Below are 19,927 nucleotides of genomic sequence, written 5' to 3'. Positions count from 1 at the left end.
GTTATTGGCAGAGGTAGGTGTGACATTCTCACAAAGAGAAAGTTTAGCCACAATCTCATACTGAAAATTTTAATTTAATATAATAGGATTTTAACTTAATTTTTGTTTCTATATGTATATCTCCTTTACTTTACATTTTGAATACTAGTGACAGTAAAATAATCAATTAGAATGCCCTCCACATGAGTTTTTAATTAGAAAGGTGTCATAGAACATCTTTGAAAATGGTTTAGTATTTTTTCCTTCCTTCCTTCCTCTCCTTTCTCATGCTAGATTACTCTAGAATCAGAGCCTGAATAGTATAATTTAAAGGCACTTTCAAACACAACTCTTAATGTAGACCACAGAGTTATATATACTTGGTATGTGATTAAGTTGTTATGTTTTAAATTTTACTATATTTTGACAAGATATTAAGCTAATGATACTCTAGGTCTATAATCATATAAAACCTGATATTTACACATGTACCTCCTCTTCTCAACATGAATATAATCTTGTTCATAAGTGTCCTTCCTAAATTCTATAGAGTCCTCACACTGTTCATTTATTTTCTTTTGTGACTATAGTCTGCCATTCTAGACCTTAGAAAGAGAATAAAATTCACTGTGTTTCCTACATTAATATTCCCTCTTTTGTATGAATATTACTCAACGTATATAAGGGAAGACAAAGTCCATTGTAAAGAAAAATTTCCTTAGAGTATTTTGGAAACACTGAGAATATGGAGATATATTCACTCATCAAAAATGATGTCCAGCCATTCATTGGAAATGTTATTGATAAAGAGATAAACTTTGATATGAATAAGATTTTGAGAACTCAAACTAAATAAGATTTTGATTTGTATATATACATTTCACATCTAGTAATAACGTAGAAGATGAAATCTTAAGCCTTAAGCAATATATCTACATCTCCAGATGTTTCTCAGTTTACAAAGGCTGCTAAAAATATGAAAATCAAAACTAAAAACAAGCCATTTTCATGATGCCTAGGTCTGCATAAAATCTGTTTTGACTTAAGCATGTTTAAGAGTTTTGAATGACAGATGGTAAGTAAATATGTGACTGGCAAATGCATAACTCCTCTGTGCCTTGCTTTAAAAGTTTTCAACTTCTATTTTTAAAGATGTTTTTATTTTATCTTTATTTATTTGAGAAAGAAAGAGACAGATGCTGAAATAGGCAGGGAGAGAGAAAGATCAAGAGATAGAGCAAGTGAGCATGCCAGGGCCTCTAGTCATTGCAAAAAAAAAACCAAAAAACAACAACAACAAAAAAACCTCCAGATGCATGTGGCCCTCCTTGTATATCTGGCTTACAAGGGTCCTGGGGAGTCAAACCTGTGTCCTTTGGCTTTGCAGGCAAGCACCTTAACCACTAAACTCTCTCCATCCCTCACTTCTGTTTTATAGTCCATGAGTAAAACTCATGTGTCAACTTCTCTTGGATGTCAGGTAAGAAGTCATACCTGTTTCTATGGTCCTCAGTGTGATTAAAGTAATTCCTCCAAAATAGTGGCAGAATGGAGTTCTGAAAAGAGACCTGACTGAAAAATCTTAGCATCGTGTGTAAGTTACACATAGAGTAAATGTATGTAGCATTTCTCAAAGAAGAAATCAATGGATTCATAGGGAAGTTAAGCCTGAATTAGAAACCTCCAGAGCTATAGTGGCAATGGGGGATCCTATGCTGCTTAAATTTGATGCAATAACTTTTTATGGTTGGGTGAGTGGCATGTGTTTGCCAACCAAAATCACAGATCTCTAAGACAGCACCATATAGTAGAAAAAGGCATCATTCCCATGAGCACTAGACACCTCCATTTTACATAGGCTTACTATGTCATTCCCTAAGTGCTTCACATGCAAATACCTCAATAAAATCTTGAAAGTCACTGTTACCAGATATCCTCTTGATTTGAAACAGAGAAAGCTTGGGTTACTTTAATTTGATTGAAAATATATAGCCATACATCATTTATCAGTCGCACAGTATCATGGAATTGTTACCTGATACATAGCACCAAAGTGTTAGCACAATGCAAGTTTAAAAAATTACCAAGAGAAATCATTTTTCTAACCTAAACCATAGGTCCTATTGTAAAACAAACTGTGATTCATCACCAAAGCAAAGCTGAACCCATGGGTTCATGAAAATTGATGACCTCCACTAGAGTTTCTAAGACTATATCTGTTGAAGAAAGTGGCTGGGGAGATGAAGTTGTTTAAAACACATAATATTATTATACCTAACTATAAATACTGCAGAAATTTATGAACAAATTCACAGATGGTAAGGGTAATAGCAATAGGGAAAAAAAAAATAGGGAAAAAAAAAAAGTTTATTCCCAACCCAACCATTTACCATTTGAGGTAAAACAGAATATGAAATCAACTCTCAATAATAGCAGGATAGCCATTCCCTGGGCCAGAGTGTTTGGCACAACATAGAAATTCATACTGAAACTTGTCAAGAGCAAAGTGAATCACAGAGCTATCCTCAATTACATATATTGGACTGAATGATCACAATTATAAATTCAATGTTAAATAGCTGGGTTAAGTATTACTTGTATTTACAGAGACGCCTACCTCATCAGAGCCATCAGCACAATCAAAGTCTCCATCACACCAGAATCGTGAAGATACACAGTCTCCATTTGCACAGAGAAAGTCTTTCAACGTACAGGTCTGTGGCTCTGAGGATAGAAAAATAGCATAGTGTTAGACTATTTCATTCAACTAAATTCTGAGGTTTATATGTGCACAACAGAAGGAAGCATTAAAGAAAAACAAAAAAGGGGTTTTCCAAACAACAATGGATTACATAGTTATACTGTATCATGAAGCATCCATAATATACCACAAAATAGCCTTTTCAATTGTAATCTTAAAGTCATGTATAGAAGGTGTCATTATGAAGAAATAAAATGAAAACAAAAGACAAAATACAGTGTACTATTTAATTACAATTCAACAGTAAAGTCAAATCAATGGAAGAAAACCTGTTGGCATATGATATCATTAACCTATGAGATTTGATCACTTGTTCATTATTGATTTCATTTTTTTGCCATATGAATAGCTGACAAGATTTTCACTAACTGTCATCTGGATGGGGAGATTAGAAACCCAAAACTTCTTCAGGTCTTTGCAAGTCTTAGAAGGCTAATCTGGATTCTATAATAATATAACAGTAGGGTCTCACAGAATGACAAGCTTGTTCAATTCCAATGGAGATGAAAACACAAACCCTCAGTTTTGAAACAACTTTGAAATCATCTCTCACAAAACTCTGAAAACTGAAGTGGAAACAAAAATGACTTTAAAGCCACACTGTTAACAAGACTGCAAAGACTTCCAAATTCCATAATTTCCACTGAGTACATTATAATAAAAACCCTGATGGAGGTTTGAAAACTATATCAATGTGAGTACCAAAAACTGAGGAGAACTGTTAGAACTATCAGAAAAATAATTAGTGAAGCTTATATACTATAAACACAACTGTCCCATATAGGTTTGTTGTGAAAGCACTAAGCATTCAAGTAAGTCAGGAGCAGTTTGTCTCCATATAAATCTTTTTTTTTTTAAATTTTTATTTATTTATTTATTTGAGAGCGACAGACACAGAGAGAAAGACAGATAGAGGGAGAGAGAGAGAATGGGCGCACCAGGGCTTCCAGCCTCTGCAAACGAACTCCGGACGCGTGCGCCCCCTTGTGCATCTGCCAACGTGGGACCTGGGGAACTGAGCCTCAAACCGGGGTCCTTAGGCTTCACAGGCAAGCGCTTAACCGCTAAGCCATCTCTCCAGCCCTCCATATAAATCTTAATGTATTTGATCAAATCACTTGGCAGTTAAAATCTATAATATACTTAGTTACTTCCGAATGCAAATTATGAAGTAATATTTTCCATATCAACTACTTCAAATGCAAAAATGTTATATTTATTATTTTGTTCATAAGATAATTATAAAGTGTGATTTTTCATGTGCTCCAAATTACACAACTCCAATGACAATGACATTTTTTTTTGTTTGTAAAAGCACACAGCATTATTAATGCACGGTATCCCTGGTGAACAGGTACCATAGAAAATGACTAGCTGATTTGGATCAAGTAACAATGGACTAATTATCCCATGGATATATAAGAATGCAGAAATCATATATTTAAAACATAGCTGCAAATTAATTTCTCCATTACCATTTGAATATGCCAGATACCTATGACTGGAGATTTTTCAAACACAATTTAAAATAAAACTCACCAAGCCAGATTCATAACAGTGACTTTAAATATATATATATATATATATATATATATATATATAGCCTATCAATGACTGACTGCTTCTCCCACAATAGATAGCTCACAACCCTGTGGGGAATAACAGCAACCCCACTAAAGACAGTCGCCTATGGAATGGGGGCAGGGAGGAAGGAAAATGTGGTACCAACACATGTTGTATTCATAAAAAATATGTCATATATATGTATTTGAGTGTTATTTCATGAATGTAAAGTTTATATTATAGCTGGTGTTCTTCCCTATGTAATGGTAGCTAATAGTAACTGCCAAATGTAAGTAAGAGTTTTCATTTGATCAATAATACTTAGTAAATATGACAAGACAGATACAACTACTCATATGTGTGTGTATGTGTTTATACACACATACACACACACACACACACACACACATATATATACACACACATACATATACATGTGTGAATAATGTACCTAATATACATGCATTTGCACAATGGTGTATGTAATACATATATATATATATATATGTATATGTATATATAGATAGATTTATGTATCATATATATACTTTAAAGGAGTAAGGAAATATAGAATAGAATAGAAATATCTTCTCTTTCATGTCTCAACTATATTTCTAGTTCCTTCTCTTCTCTGCAAATAGATCAATATTGCTCACCTTGGCAACAAGCTTAGAATAAATATAAAACTAAAATGGAAGTACATGTGTTAGCTATTTCATATTGCATTTTTTTTAAAGCATAGCTACTCCCTTTGTTTTTTCTGAAAGTCTTTGTAATGGTTAAGTTTTGTTGTCAACTTGATGGGTTTAGGAATCCACAGGCATTCCTCTTAACTGGATCTCTGAGGTTGCTTCAGGAAGGATTAACTAAAGGAGGAAGTTCTTGCCCAGCGTGTTGCCCTTCCCCCAGAATGGGTGGCCCTTCTCAGAGGGGATTTTTTTTTTTTTTTTTTAGGATATTGTTCATTGTGCTTTAATGTCAGCAATAATAAAACACAACAAAAGCCTTGAATCAAGTGATATTACGGGCCTTCATCAACCACATGTTCTTCTGATGGCACCAGGGTTCTGTTTCTTTGTCCATGAACATGTGACGAGTGATCAGGAGCTGAATGCTTCCTTTTCTAAGGAAGCTCTGGGAGAAAAGAATCTTCCTCCCACCTGGATGTGGTGCTACTTGCTGTCCTCAACATGGACTGAAGACCAGCAGCTGTCCTGGACGCAGCCAGGCTTTCAGGCATCCAGCCTGGAGAACTGAGCAGCTACCAGGTTCCTTGACTCTCAGACCTGCAAACTGCTATTGTTATCCTGCCAATGCCATAAACTAATCCAATAAATTCCCTTTAATACAATTAATTCTATTGGTTCTGTTCTTCTAGAGAACCTGACTAATACAGGCTGTTTCCACACTAACCAGTAAGAGTACAGTTATTTTGCCTTGCTTTCTCATGCCACAGGCTGGCTTTTGGATGTCAGCATAACAATGCTGAGTCACATGGAAAACCCCAGCAGACTCTGAGGCAGACTACGCCCATCCTTCACTCTTTTTCTTTACTTATCACAGCAAGAGTCAAACTTGTGCAGTTTCAATGACTCCCTAAGCAAAGATTCATCATATCCAGGGCTGGTCATACAAACCCACTATCCATAAATTCAAGGTCTATTTGAGATATATTTTCCCCCAACTCCCCTGAGCTCAACAGCATAGGCTTTTTCAGGTGTGCCTGAGAAGGGCTCTGACCAGGCAGGTCAAAAAGCTACCTCTAGTCTAGCAGATACTTATGAGGTAGTGGGGACATTATAATTCCTTGTGGCTGGGAAGTCCACCTTGCCTCAGGGCTTGGGCCACTTTAGAGAAGTGATAATCATACAGGTGGCTTGGGACATTCCAGGAAAGAGATAATGGGCATGGGTGGTTTGCATCACAGGAAAGTGATAATTGGGAGGGGTGGTTGGGTCACTTTTGTGTAATAGAAGGTTACATTGGAATGGCGGAGGTGAAAGATAGGTCATTCTGGTTCTAACATATCCCAATTCTGTCACTATATAAAAAGCCAGGGTAGGAATGCTACAGGAGCTGGTGCCTGTCACATGGCTTTGATAGTGGGGGTCAAGGTAGATGGGTGACCTGGTGGTGACAGGGAATCAGGTAGGTTTGTTAGGTGGTTAGAATAACAGGTTCCCTGAAAGGAAGAAGCAAGAATGTTTTTGGGTCTATCCTTGCAGTTTCCACTTTGCTAGAGATCAAAAGTATGATATAACATCTTCTCTCTTCCCTTGATCTGTTTATCCAGTACAAACACATGCCCCTCCTGGGAGGGAGGTGTTTTTTCCTAGGATTGAAATCTAATCCTAACATTGTGGTTGATCAAGTTTATATCACAGAACTTGGTGTCATAGGTAGCCTCTTCCTGATTCAACCCCTAGCCCAAACCAATCAGTTGGCCCTCTGGCTCATCTGACTACTGGTGAACCTCCTTCTTCTGGTGAGTTTCCCCTCAGCTGGGCCCATTAGGGCTGGGAGGAGGAGAGAACTGCCTGACCCTACTTTCCACTCTCCACATGGCAGGAGCTTTCTGTAATTTCTTTTCTTTTCTAATGTTTTATTTTTATTTATTTATTGGAGAGAGTGAAAGAGGAGATAGAGGGGGAAAGAGAGAGAATGGGCACACCAGGGCTTCCAGCCACTGCAAATGAACTCCAAACACATGTGCCATTTTGTGCATCTGGCTTACGTGAGTCCTGGGGTGTCAAACTTGGGTCCTTTGGCTTTGCAGGCAAGCACTTTAACCACTAAGCAATCTCTCCAGCCCTATACTTTCTTTTCTATCCTCTCCACAGTTTTCCCATCCCCTCCATGTGGGCTCTCAAGCCGCATGGATATATTCATTTTCCTTCCCTTGATTCTGTATTTCCCTAAATAAATATAATAATTTAATAATCATCCACCTCAGTCTTATTTTATTTAATTCTTTGATTAACATTAGCCGTGAACTTAGGGGCTTATGGTTCAAGGACTATCTTGAACTCCTAGCAACCTGTTTCAGTGGGACTGTAGCAGGACCATGGATTTGGTCTAAACTAAGTAATGGCTCTGGAACTACAAACATACTGAGAGGCAATCTCAGAATCACAAGTAGCAATAGGTACCTCATTTGTCCTGGTGCTAACTTACTCACTATTGGAGAATCTGCTTCTCTTTTTCAGATAGATGCAGATCCTAAGGAGAGAGCCACCCCATCATACCCCAAAAGGGCCCAGGCTGAAACTAAGGAAAATTGGCAAAACAAGCAAGGGTGCTGTTTTCCTGATGAACCGGATACCAGCACAAGGGGGAAGGAGACAAACACAGAGAAAAATCAACTCCTACCAAATCAGAGAGCCAGAGCCTCAGAGGTCCCCAACACCTCATCAATGAAGCAGACCAAAAATGGACCCAACCTGGCTCAGGGAAATTTTGTGGAAGAGGGGGCGGAAAGAATGTCGGATCCACATGTTGGGTCATGATATGCAGAGACATTTATTGTACCAATAACTGTGAGCTAACTCCACATTGCACAACCCATATACCTGAACAAGGAATGGCCAATGGGGAGGGATTAGATCATGGATGACCCTAATAATGGTATCAAAGTGCCTGTATTTGCTGAATACAAAACTAACAAAAAAAGTAAAAAAAAAAAAAAAAAATTAGCATTTGGACATAGTTTATCTATGTTTTATATCTCTACTTAGGACCAAACGTCTGGTCAAAAGGCAGAGGCTTTTCTCCTCTTAATGTTGTCAGGGACAAAGGAAATTGGGTTTGCTATTTAATGACCTCCAAGGTCTCACTCAAATAAAACTTAGGCAGACAAAACTAGTTAAAATATCTTGATTATGTTAATGACTCACTTTTTTCAGTAGTTAACATAGTAGGAAGCCTATGTATACCTGAATTTTAACATTCACATGAGAAATGGCAATATAAATAATTTGCCAACTTATTATAAAGACTTAAATTTGAATTGTATAAACAATTGAGGTGAGAGAATTATAGATAAACAACTTTTATCTTAACTCATTTTATCTTAACTGAAAACACTCTATAATTGTAATTTTGATGGTACCTTTCTGTATTTTATTATTACCAGTTAATATAAAAATGTAGAAATTAACCTTAATACCAAGTAAGAAAGCATGTATGGTATACCTTAACAGTTATAAATAGAGGCAAAACATATAAACACTTTTGTGTTTTGTCAGTAAATCCAAATTAATCACTTTTTTAAAGATTTAAGTCATCATAAAAATTCTGATAACAATGTTAGTCAACCTTAACTCTGGGCTTGGGCCCAGAGTTAATTTTGGCTTACAGTCTTAGAGAAACTTCATGTGTGGTAGTGGGGGCAGGGGAGCAGAAAAAGATGGTAGAAGAGAGGCTTATCATCACTTTGTGCCACAGCAGACAGAAGTGAACAGTAGGAAAGTAAGCTGAACTACAACATTCCCTTACCATGAGGCAGCTTCTGATTCCCGTGTGTGTGTGTGTGTGTGTGTGTGTGTGTGTGTAGGGGGAGAATTTGTCCCTTTGTTAAAGCAGATGCTACAAGTGTGTGTGGCCAGCTTTGTAGGACAGTGAGGAAGCAGAGAGCCATAGAGAGCCATGGATTCTGGTACTGCATTAGTAATCTCTCTTTTTTTTTTTTTTTTAGTACAGTCAGGACCCACCCACAGATAAAGTGGTTCTTCCCACTTCTATTAACTTAATGAAGATTATGTAGATCCTGTAAAGTAGACAATATCAAATATTAAAAATCCATTATTTGTCAACCTGGCACTTGAAAATATTATGTTTAAGTCATTCATTTCACCCTTGTCCTTATAAGTCCATAGGTACTTCATATTGTAGGTAAATTCATTCAGACTTCTGATGTCCTCATTTTTTTTAACAGTTCCAATATTGTTTAAAACCTTAAATTTGGCTGGAAAGATGGCTTAGTGTTTAACTTGTTTGCAAAGTATGAAAGCCCAGATTTGATTCCTCAGCACCCACATAAAACCAGATACACAACAATATACACCATGGAGTTATGAAGGGTTGCCTGTGTGGAGACAGGAAGCCTAACCCCCACATGAGGGAAACCTGAAAGGCTATACTGTTATAATAGTCTTTTGTGCCCTTTCCCATGTGTTTAGCATACTAAAGTTAGTTATTAATGATTAATAATACATGTTAACAATTTCTTATATTAATAAGTTGAGGTTCAGAGTCTCTTCTGAGAGTCAATCAAACTTTTTTTTTGAGGCAGGCTCTCACTCTACCCCAGGCGGACCTGGAACTCAATCTAGTTTCAGCATGGCAGGACAGCTGGGGTATTACCTTTCCACATGAAGCTGGAAGGAAATTAGTCTAAATCATTTTGCACTCAATTTAAGCATGTATTTATATAACATATAAATTTTAGAGATAGTGGAGTGACAATGGAGAGAGAAAGAGAGAAAGAGAATTTGTATGCCAGAGCCTCAGCCACTGTAATCGAACTCCAGATGTTTTGCATCACCTAATGTGCATGTACATCTTTGCGCTTGCATCACTTTCATGCAGCTGGCTTACGTGGGATCTGGAGAGAGATTGAACATGGATCCTTAGGTTTCACAGGCAAGTGCCTTAGCCACCAAGCCATCTCTTCAGTCCTTTTAATTATATTTTTTCAATTTATTTGTATTCACAAGGAGAGAGAGAGAGAGAGAGAGAGAGAGAGAGAGAGAACAACGGTAGTTTTCTACTACTGCAAAGGAGTTCCAGTATTTTTTCTGCACTCCTCTCCTTCGTTTTCAGTATTCTTGAGTCAAGTGACATTTGGTCAATGTTAACTGTGTCAGAATTTGGGATCGATTAGAGAGAGTGAGAAATATAAGAAAGAAAGAAAGCCAGCGGAGGCTATTCTTCATTGGAGGGTCAGCTTTCTGGGATGAGACTGCGACTGCAGCATTTGAATGTGGAGTTAGTAGAAGTGTACAGAGTGAGGGATAAGGGGGAGATCTCTAGAGAAGAAGAATGGGGGGATGTAAGACCTTTTCTTCTGCTTGCTGATCACCTGTCCAGGTGACCTGATAGCTACTGAGATGAAATCTTTGAGTTATAAGCTTACATTTTTTTTCTTTTTCTTTTTTTTATTTTTTTGAGGCAAGCCCAACAGATTGACCATTTTTATGAGAGAGAGAGAGAGAGAATCTGCACACCAGGACATCCAGCCACTATTATTAAACTCCAGAAGCAAGTACTACCTTGTGTGCATGTGCAACCTTGCACAATTGCATCACCTTGTGCATCTAGTTTATAAGGGACCTGGAGAGTCGAACATGGGTCCTTAGGCTTTGCAGGCAAGTGCCTTAACCACTAAGCAATCTATTCAGCCCTGGGCTTGTTGTTTGATAGAAGTCCCTTAACGTGTTATGGTCCTGGAAGTTTTATGGTCCACCGAGATCTGTGGTCTGGGGCCAACAATTCATTAACTCTTCAATCTGTATGGTAATTAAATTAGCATATCAATCAAAGACAATAAAATACCTATACTTATGACATCCTCTATATAAAAGTAAAGGCCACAGGTACCAGTTTATCACTACCACTATTACAGTATGATTTTTTTGTTTTTGCCTATTGACCAGATAAACTATAACTATCTGCATTGTCTATGCAGCATGGGATTATTATTATTTTTAGCTAATCATGACTCTTTTTGGTAATGCCAATTTTTTTAAAAACTAGTGTTTCTAAAGATTTTTAAATTGTTTCATGTTAGGGCAAGTTGATATTTTTAAGGACTTTATTTTTAATTTGTAATAAAGTTTTAAACTTAATTTTTTTTCAAAAGGAGGCAACAAAATGCAAGCATGTTAACAAAGATCTTAAGTAATAATAATTAAAAAAAAAATCTGCTAATGAAAGGACTCCAAAACTCTAATGAGTCCCTGCAATGTTCATTACCTTTATAAAAGTGCTTTGTTGGGTGCATGCGTATGAAGGGAGTGGTATAGGTTCTAGTATTAAGATTAGTTTACAATGATAGAGATATTTCAAACAATGTACTGCGAAGCACATGGCATATTATTTTAAAAATTATTCAAAACCTTAGTGCATTTTTGGAAAACTGAATATCTAAATGCCTTATTAAAATTTTCATCCTACCACTTACATGCCTTAATATAATGTATTGCTATGTAGATGGTACACATTGCCATGTGGGAATGAATATTCTTAGCCCAATGAGAAATAAGAGCAGATGTTGCTATTAACCTGCACCAAAATCTTGTTTGGAGGTAACAAAATTAAATATTTAACAAATGTAATTTTATAATTATTTCATTCTAGAAATATATTATTTTTGTGCTTACACTACAGTGCATAAAAGTGCTGATAAGAAATTTACTCAGAAATTCATGCTAGAACATAGATATAATATCACAATTTTTATAAAGAAAATAAATTTTTAGAAAACAAAACTGTGGTATAATTATTGGCTTCAAATTTAGCACATAAAAATTCAGGATGCTGATGATAATGGTGTTATTCTATTTCAGAGAAAATCATCCTGAATACATTGGTGCTCACCACTCCAGAGAGAATAAATGGTAATTCACTGAAAGATGCTCTTGGGTGAATTTGTAGTGTAAAAGGATTTGAGACTGAAATGAAATGAATGCCATCCGTTAAAAAATGAGATGTTTTGTACTGCCTGCACATCTTTCAGCTCATTGTAGGGACTTACATCAAGAGCTTCCTTCATTGCATACTAATGGGTTGCATTAAATCTCATGATACTTTCATACCAATTCTGAGTACTGAAAGAAAATAACTTCTAGGATGAGCATTTCAATAATTCTACCCTTTGAGATTCAGGTCAATTTATTCTGAATATTCTGTCCAAATGTGAATATATGTATGAAATGTGAGCTTCAAGACAGATAGGTTCAAATTTTACATTCACTGAAATAAAAATTTCTATGTTGCTTTTTGAATGGGCTGGTTGGTATGCAAGGTCATTAGGCAAGGGTTACTTACTACAGTTTTCTTCATCAGAATTATCACTGCAGTCGTTCTGGCTATCACACCGCCAATGGTCAGGAATACAGTTGTTGTTTTTGCACTGGAATTCATGAGGTCCACAAGTCTTTTTATCTGTAATGAGAAAACCTGAGTTTGTTTTGTTGGCTTCCATGAAAAGCCTCTTACACTATCTTTCCTACCTGTGATGTTAAATCGACTGCATGTAACACCTCCTAAAACCTTAATTCAATTACTGACAGTGAATATTCTAAAAGAAAAATAAAAAGAACTGAACTCATGTGATGAGTATGTCACTCATTGGTCATGTTTTTACTGCAGGCTAATTAGCAATTGATTACAAGTGAAGTTAACACAAATCAGCCAGAAATAAAGGTTAAAAAAATAAAGGTTCCAAACTATTACTTTCAGGACATTTCCTCCTCTGTTCCTACTATAAAAGTTAAAAATAAATTGGGTGTGGTGGCGCATGCTTTTAATCCCAGCATACAGGAGGCAGAGGTAGGAGAATTGCCATGAGTTTGAGGCCACCCTGAGACTACACAGTGAATTCCAGGTCAGCCTGGGCTAAAATGAGAACTTACCCTGAAAAAAAATCAAACAAAAAATTAAGAAAATAAATAATATTAATAAAATCTGAGTCTGTCACCTTATCTTGTGCTCATAAGGAGCTTTTACTCATAATCTACCTGTGGTTGGTTATTTGCTCATTATAAACCCTGGTAATAATTCATTAATAACCTTATAGATGATATAGTGTTAGTATACATTATCCAAAATGCTTAGGGTGAGAAATATTTTATAAGTTCAGATTTTCTTTTAAGATTCTGGAATGGTTTCACAAATATAATGAGATATTTTGAGGAGAGGACACAAGTGAAAGTATAAAATTTATTTATGTTTCAAATATATTCATAGCCTCAACAAAATTACATATAGTATTTTTTAAAAAAATGTTTTCATTCTTTTTTATTATTAGATATGTACTGGTATTGTTATTTTTTCATTAAGTTGAAACTTTGTATGGATGCATCATAGTGGTGAGAGAGAGAGAGAGAGACGAAGAGATAATGAGGCAGACAGAAAATTAGTATATGGACATGCCAGTGCCTCCTGAATCTGCAAAAGAACTTCAGACACATAGGCCACTTTATGCTTCCAGCTTACATGGATATTGGGAAACCAAATAGGCCATCAAGCTTTGTTGGGAGCTATGAGCTTAACAAATTGGCCATGTTGATAGAAACTGCCATATAGCAAGTTAAGTTTCTATCTCCTCATCTAAATGCACAGTTACCAGAAATGAAGAAATTGTATGCTTGGGTGATAACCCCTCCTGCCCCCCGTGCTGCTGGTAACTGATAAAGAAACAGAGGCATTGTGGTTTCGCCAGTAACTGTGATCTTTGGCCTGATTACGTCCCTTTCCCCCTACAACCTTATATAAACCTACATGTAAGAATAAACTCTCGAGGCCTTGACCAGTAACTTGGCTTGGTCTCCTTCCTTGTGTCTGTTTTCCTTTTCCCATTCAGGTTAACTTCCCCTTGGGTCCTTGTTCAACTCCCTGCTGGCTGGGATAAAGCTTTACAAGCAATTCCCTTTAACCACTAAGACATTTATCCAGCCCTAGTATTTTTAATGTACTTTTGTTTGTCTGAGACCTCAATTATGAGGTTAGGTGTAGAATATTTTACTTATGACACCATATTGGTGTTCAGGAAGCTTTAGATATTGGAACACTACAGATTTTAGATTTTCAGATGTGGATGTTAAACCTTTAATAAGCAAAATGCAATATGTACAAAGCTTGGATATTAACACAGTGACATTTTACATAAACTTTTAAATAATGTCATCAGCATAAGGAGAAATATTACCTATTAATATAATATAATTTAATTATATTAATTAAATAATAAAATTATTAATATAATAAAATATATTAAATATTTCTCACTTTAGAAAAGCTAAGACATAAAATTTTGAAGTATGAAATTAAAAAAAAATACATCACCATTAAATGGAACAACCGATATTTTATTTTATTTTATTACTTTTTTAAAATTTATTTTGTTTATTTACTTATTTTAGAGTGACAGAGAGAGAAAGAAGGGGGAGAGAGAGAGAGAAAGAGAAAGAGAGAGAGAGAGAATGGGTGTGCCAGGACTTCCAGCCACTGCAAACGAACTCCAGACACATGTGTCCCCTTGTGCATCTGGCTAACGTGAGTCCTGGGGAATCGAGCCTCGAACCGGGGTCCTTAGGCTTCACAGGCAAGCACTTAGTGGCTAAGCCATCTCTCCAGCCCACAACCGATATTTTAAAACATATACTTTTACTCTAGATTTAGTGATCTTAACAAAAAAATATAGTTTATATTCATAAGAGCCATAAATGTATATCATCAAAATGTATTTAAGATTTTCTAAAATTACAGATTATATATATATATATATATATATATATATATATATATATATATATATATATATGCAAGGCTTCTTAAACTTCCATAGGACTACATATAATCACTTGAGAATTATGGTGGAATGGCTATTTTAGCTTGACAGGTCTAAATTTCTAGTTTCTGGTACCAGGGATTGAACTCAGGGCCTCATACATGCTAGGCAAACCCTGCCATACTGAACTATATTCCCAGGATGCAGGCCCGTACTAAACTATAGCCCAAGTGCAGGCCTGGTTTACCAAAAGCTGGACTGCAGTGTTACTTTGCTTATAAATGGAACTCCTTGCTACTTTGAAACAAAATGACTCCGTGAATGTAATTCTCTGGGTGTAAACATTAGCCTTATTTACCCTGTGTCATTTGTAGCTTATATTTATCTTAGATGTTTAAAAACTTAGGAAAATGTAAGAAAGATATGACTGGATTGGACATTGGAAACTAGCACTACACCAATACTCTAGGACAGAGAAATTCTCTCTAACATCTTATAGCTTGCTTCTTAGTATGAACAGTATAGGTGAAATTCAACTTTTCTAATTATTTTTATATTTAATTTTATTAACATGTAACTCTTATAATTTGTGCTTGCAATTATTTTTCAGAAATCAGTGGTCATTCCACTTGAAGCATACATAAATGACACTGGAAAATTGTGAGGTGCCTTTTATAAGATTATGTAGATTTTGTTTCCAAAATATATACATTTTGATTCCTTGATGATTGGTATATATTTATACATTACACTATTAAATATCATATGGATAGACAGACAGATAGATAGATAGATAGATAGATAGATAGATAGATAGATAGATAGATAAGTAGGATGAATAATGTGTGAAGCAAGTTTTCAAATTGGTTGTACATTAAAATCATCAGGGGTATTATTTGCATTTCTCATCGCTGTGACTAAATACCTGAGAAAATCATCATAAGAAGTAATAGGATGAGTACAACCTGATGGGAGTATGACCAGTAGCCAATACAGTCATACTACAACATGTTTAATTATTTAAAAAAATAGTAGAGGGACTAGTTAGAAAGAGGAAGAGGGCAGAGGAAGGATTAGGAAGGGTAGGGAAAAAACAAAAGGAAGAGGACAATGATCAAATCATATTTTGTACATATATAAAAAGTTCAACAAAAATGAATAGAGGGCAGGAGAGATGGCTTTATGATCAAGGCCCAAGGACTCAGGTTCGATTCCCCAGTCCTAGCACCCACATAAGCCAGATCCATAGGGTGGCACATGAGCGGCATACACATTCTCTCTCTCTCCCTCCCTCCATGTATGTATGTATGTAGATTATATATGTACGTGTGTGTATGTGTATGTATATATATATAAATATATATATATATATATATATATATATATATATATATATACACATATATATATATATATTTGATCTTTTTATCTCTCATAAATAAATATATTTTTTAAAGCTGAGGAGATTCTAGCTACAAAGAATAGACTCAGTGGAGGGGCATATGGGACATGGAAAAGGGAGAGCAATGGGAGGTGACTATGGTCATACTATGTTGTATATCTGTAAGGATGTTAATGAAAAGGTCTTTTAAAAGAAGGATTTATTTTGGCATGTCATGTGAATCATGGTAGGGAAGACATGGCACCAGACTGATGAGGCAAATGGTCAAATTATATCCACATTAAGGAAGCAGAGAATAGGGCTGGAGAGATGGCTTAGCGGTTAAGCGCTTGCCTGTGAAGCCTAATGACCCCGGTTCCAGGCTCGGTTCCCCAGGTCCCACATTAGCCAGATGCACAAGGGGGCGCACGCGTCTGGAGTTCGTTTGCAGTGGCTGGAAGCCCTGGCGCGCCCATTCTATCTCTCTCCCTCTATCTGTCTTTCTCCCTGTCTGTCACTCTCAAATAAATAAATAAATAATGAACAAAAAAAATATTAAAAAAAAAGGAAGCAGAGAATAATTAATGCTGAGATCATAGGCCTGACATATGTAATGTCTCAGGGTTTCCCATGCATCTCAGGCTTCATCTTCACAGATGTACACAATTGCCTCACAGGGACATTGTCCCTGGCACACATAACCGAGCCTCAATCAGGAATCTTGACACAAAACTACATGACCTCTTTGCTCTTGACTTTTTTTTCCCTATAAAACCAGTACTGTGTGGATGACACTACAACTCTTTGCTGCAAACTAGAGTTGTCACTTGTGTCTCTCATAACCCACACTTTATTAGCCTGCATGCTAACTTTGGGAAGTTGTTTCTACTGAGGTTATTTTCAATCTGGAAGCCCCCCTTTTAATTTATGCTCTCTTTATCCATGAGTTTTCATTTTCACAAAGTGGAGCCTTAAAGCCTCTATTCATATGTTCAGCATAAGGAGAAATATTACCTATTAATATAATATAATTATAAGAAGGTTTTGCTTTAATGGTTCTAAATTCCTAATTAATTATCTCCCACAATCCTTAGTGATAACTTTAACTTTTTTATATCTTTCTATAAGCAGCAAGCAGCAGCCATGCCACAGCCTAAATTCTATCCTATCTTGAAATTTCACCCACTAAACAAATAATCCCATTATATTTGAATCTAGCCCCAATCAAATACTAAGGACACAGTCAAATACTAAAGACACAGCAGAGTAAAGCCAGCTTAGTTGCCAGGATATTATTTGAATAGACTAAAGGACCAGTTCTCAATATAATCTTTGCTCCCCTCTTAACCCTCATGAGAGAGGCCACCAGACTCTCTATTATATGCTGATTACGGCATTCTAAGACTTTTCCAGCCTAATCTTTCAAAGTCCTTCTCATTCAGAAAATAATTTTGTTGACAGCTACCTCTCTAGTCCCTAAAATTCTAACACGGTATATTAGAAGATGTAAACATTATAATTCTAAACCTGTATGTGAATATAAATGATATAGAATAATTAAATAATATGGAAAAATGCTAGGGAATATACAGTAGCTAGTTGTAATAATTTTAAATATAAAGTGATTAAGAGACTACATGATTGAACATAGAAGCATAACATCCCATCATGGTCAACCAACTTTCAAAAAAGGACCCTAGTCAATTTAAGGGGAAGTAAAATCCTTCTTAAGGAATTACTGAAACAAGTGATTATTCATATAAACCAACACAATTATCAACCACATCTTAATAGCCTCATTAAAAAGATTATACTGAAGTGATTATAAACCAAATATAAGCTTGCAAAATACAAAATAAAATCATAATCTGAGCTAGGTAGAGATTACTTGCATAGAACTCAAAAAGCACTAAAAACAGAAGAACAAAATTGTCATTTTATGTAAAAAAAACAAATAAAGTATCATCATCTTTGAAAGGACCCATTATGAAAACAAACATCTAGGCAACAAAAAAAAATGTAGGATAGTATACTTAGGATATACTTGGATCTGCATTATAAGTCTTAACATATGTAAGCAGGACCTTTGAACAGAAGCTTCACAAAGATGCCATTTGGGAATCCAATAATGGTTTTAAAAATCACCAAGTTAGTGTGAACAAAGCAAAAATAAAGTACCCTTACATACATGTGGGACTTCCTGAAATCAAACAGACCATGCCAAATATTACTGAGACCAGAAAAGACGTAGAGCCTATAAAGATTTGACTAAAATTTAACCTGAGGCTACCAGGTGACTGTGCAAATTTATACATAGTTATTTATTCAAGTAAAATAAAAGTAGTTTTTCACAAAAGAAATTTCTGTGAATATGGTTCCAACAGCCTCATTCACTGTAACCATCTATGAAAATAATCCACATTGAAATAAATCCACACAATTGAGTACTACTCAAGTATAAATTAACTCGATTCTTAACAGACCATAACTTAGAAATCTTTTTAAAAACTTAAGCAAAAAAAAAAAAAAAAAAAAGAAAAGAAAATCTAACATATAAAGAATATACAGCATGAGTAAAGGTGTATGGCTTGTGAATGCAAGCAAAGAATTCATGGGTGGTAATAGAGAGGGTCAGTGCTTGAGTAGGAATGTGAGAAAACAGAAGTGACTTACAGGTGGGAGTGAGAGATTCTTAATCTGTAGATACTAGCTACATACTGTGTACTGTCAAAGAAAGACATTGCATTGAACTTCAAAGATCTATGCAGTTCACTTTAATTAAATCTTTACTATTAGCATAATAAAAATTTGTAATCAAGTACTTTGGCAGAAGCCTGTCTTGTTTTGGGGACCTCATAAGTCTTTCCAATCAACAGCTCAATCTTGGTAGCACCTATTTCTGGTACTGAGAGTTACAGGTCAGAGACAAAGTTTTTTTTTTAAAGTTAGTCTTCATCCCACCCCCTCCAGGGCCTTTCTTTCTGGGCACGCCCCTATTCCTGTTGAGAGTTATATCTTTTAGTCTACCTTCAAGGAGAAAATTTTCTATGGTATCTGTTCATTTTAGGTTTAGTTTTGTTTATTCCCCCACACACCCTCTTCTTCCTCTCCTCCAAACCCCCACCTGAGGTAAAAAGTGAGACCCTATTGCTGAAGACACTATAATGCTGCTGGCACAAAACACAGAGAGTCCTGGCAAACACAGCTAGTCCCCAGACAGCCCGTCTAGTGCTGGAAAGTGATACATCAGCTACTGGTGGAAAGTGGCCAACTGTGAGCAGCAAGCAGGGGTTCTAAGCTACTCAGAAACAACCAACATGAGGAGAAGCACATACCTTTGTAATGGTGGCACACAGCCTTGGTGGATAATCAAGAGCTTTTTGATTGACTAAGAGATTTACTCAGCACAAAGGAACCCATATCTGGAACTGGAAACAATGTCAAAATCCTATAAAGACGAAGTTTATGCTCTCCAATGTCAAGCTTCCTCTAGACTTTGGCTAAAAGGGGACTACATCTATTAAATTTCCCCTACTTAATAACGCTTATCCAATTTAACCTATGCTGACTGTACTCTCCACTGGAGAATCTGTTTTTCATTTTCAGAAGGTAATGAGACCTGAAGAGATGAATTACCCTGGAATCTCAGTCAAGGTCCAAGCAAAACCACAGAGGAACTGGAGACCAGCAAGAGTGCTGTTTCCATGTGGACCTGACAATCATCACCACAGTG

General features: G+C 36.0%; 1 protein-coding gene across 2 annotated transcripts in view; it reads right to left on the bottom strand.

The window, feature by feature from the left end:
• Lrp1b (LDL receptor related protein 1B) overlaps positions 1-19,927 on the bottom strand; it is a 2,087,209-nt gene that overhangs the window by 152,361 nt on the left and 1,914,921 nt on the right. For both annotated transcript variants that reach the window (XM_045147485.1, XM_045147484.1), the window contains 2 exons: positions 12,350-12,466; positions 2,597-2,703 (listed from right to left, as the gene is read on the bottom strand). In XM_045147485.1, the coding sequence (XP_045003420.1) occupies positions 2,597-2,703; positions 12,350-12,466 (224 nt within the window). The remainder of the gene's footprint in view (positions 1-2,596; positions 2,704-12,349; positions 12,467-19,927) is intronic.

Source organism: Jaculus jaculus, chromosome 4 (assembly GCF_020740685.1).
Source record: "Jaculus jaculus isolate mJacJac1 chromosome 4, mJacJac1.mat.Y.cur, whole genome shotgun sequence".
In the NCBI taxonomy this organism is placed as follows: Eukaryota; Metazoa; Chordata; class Mammalia; order Rodentia; family Dipodidae; genus Jaculus; species Jaculus jaculus.
This window is presented reverse-complemented; position numbering and strand designations above follow the sequence as displayed.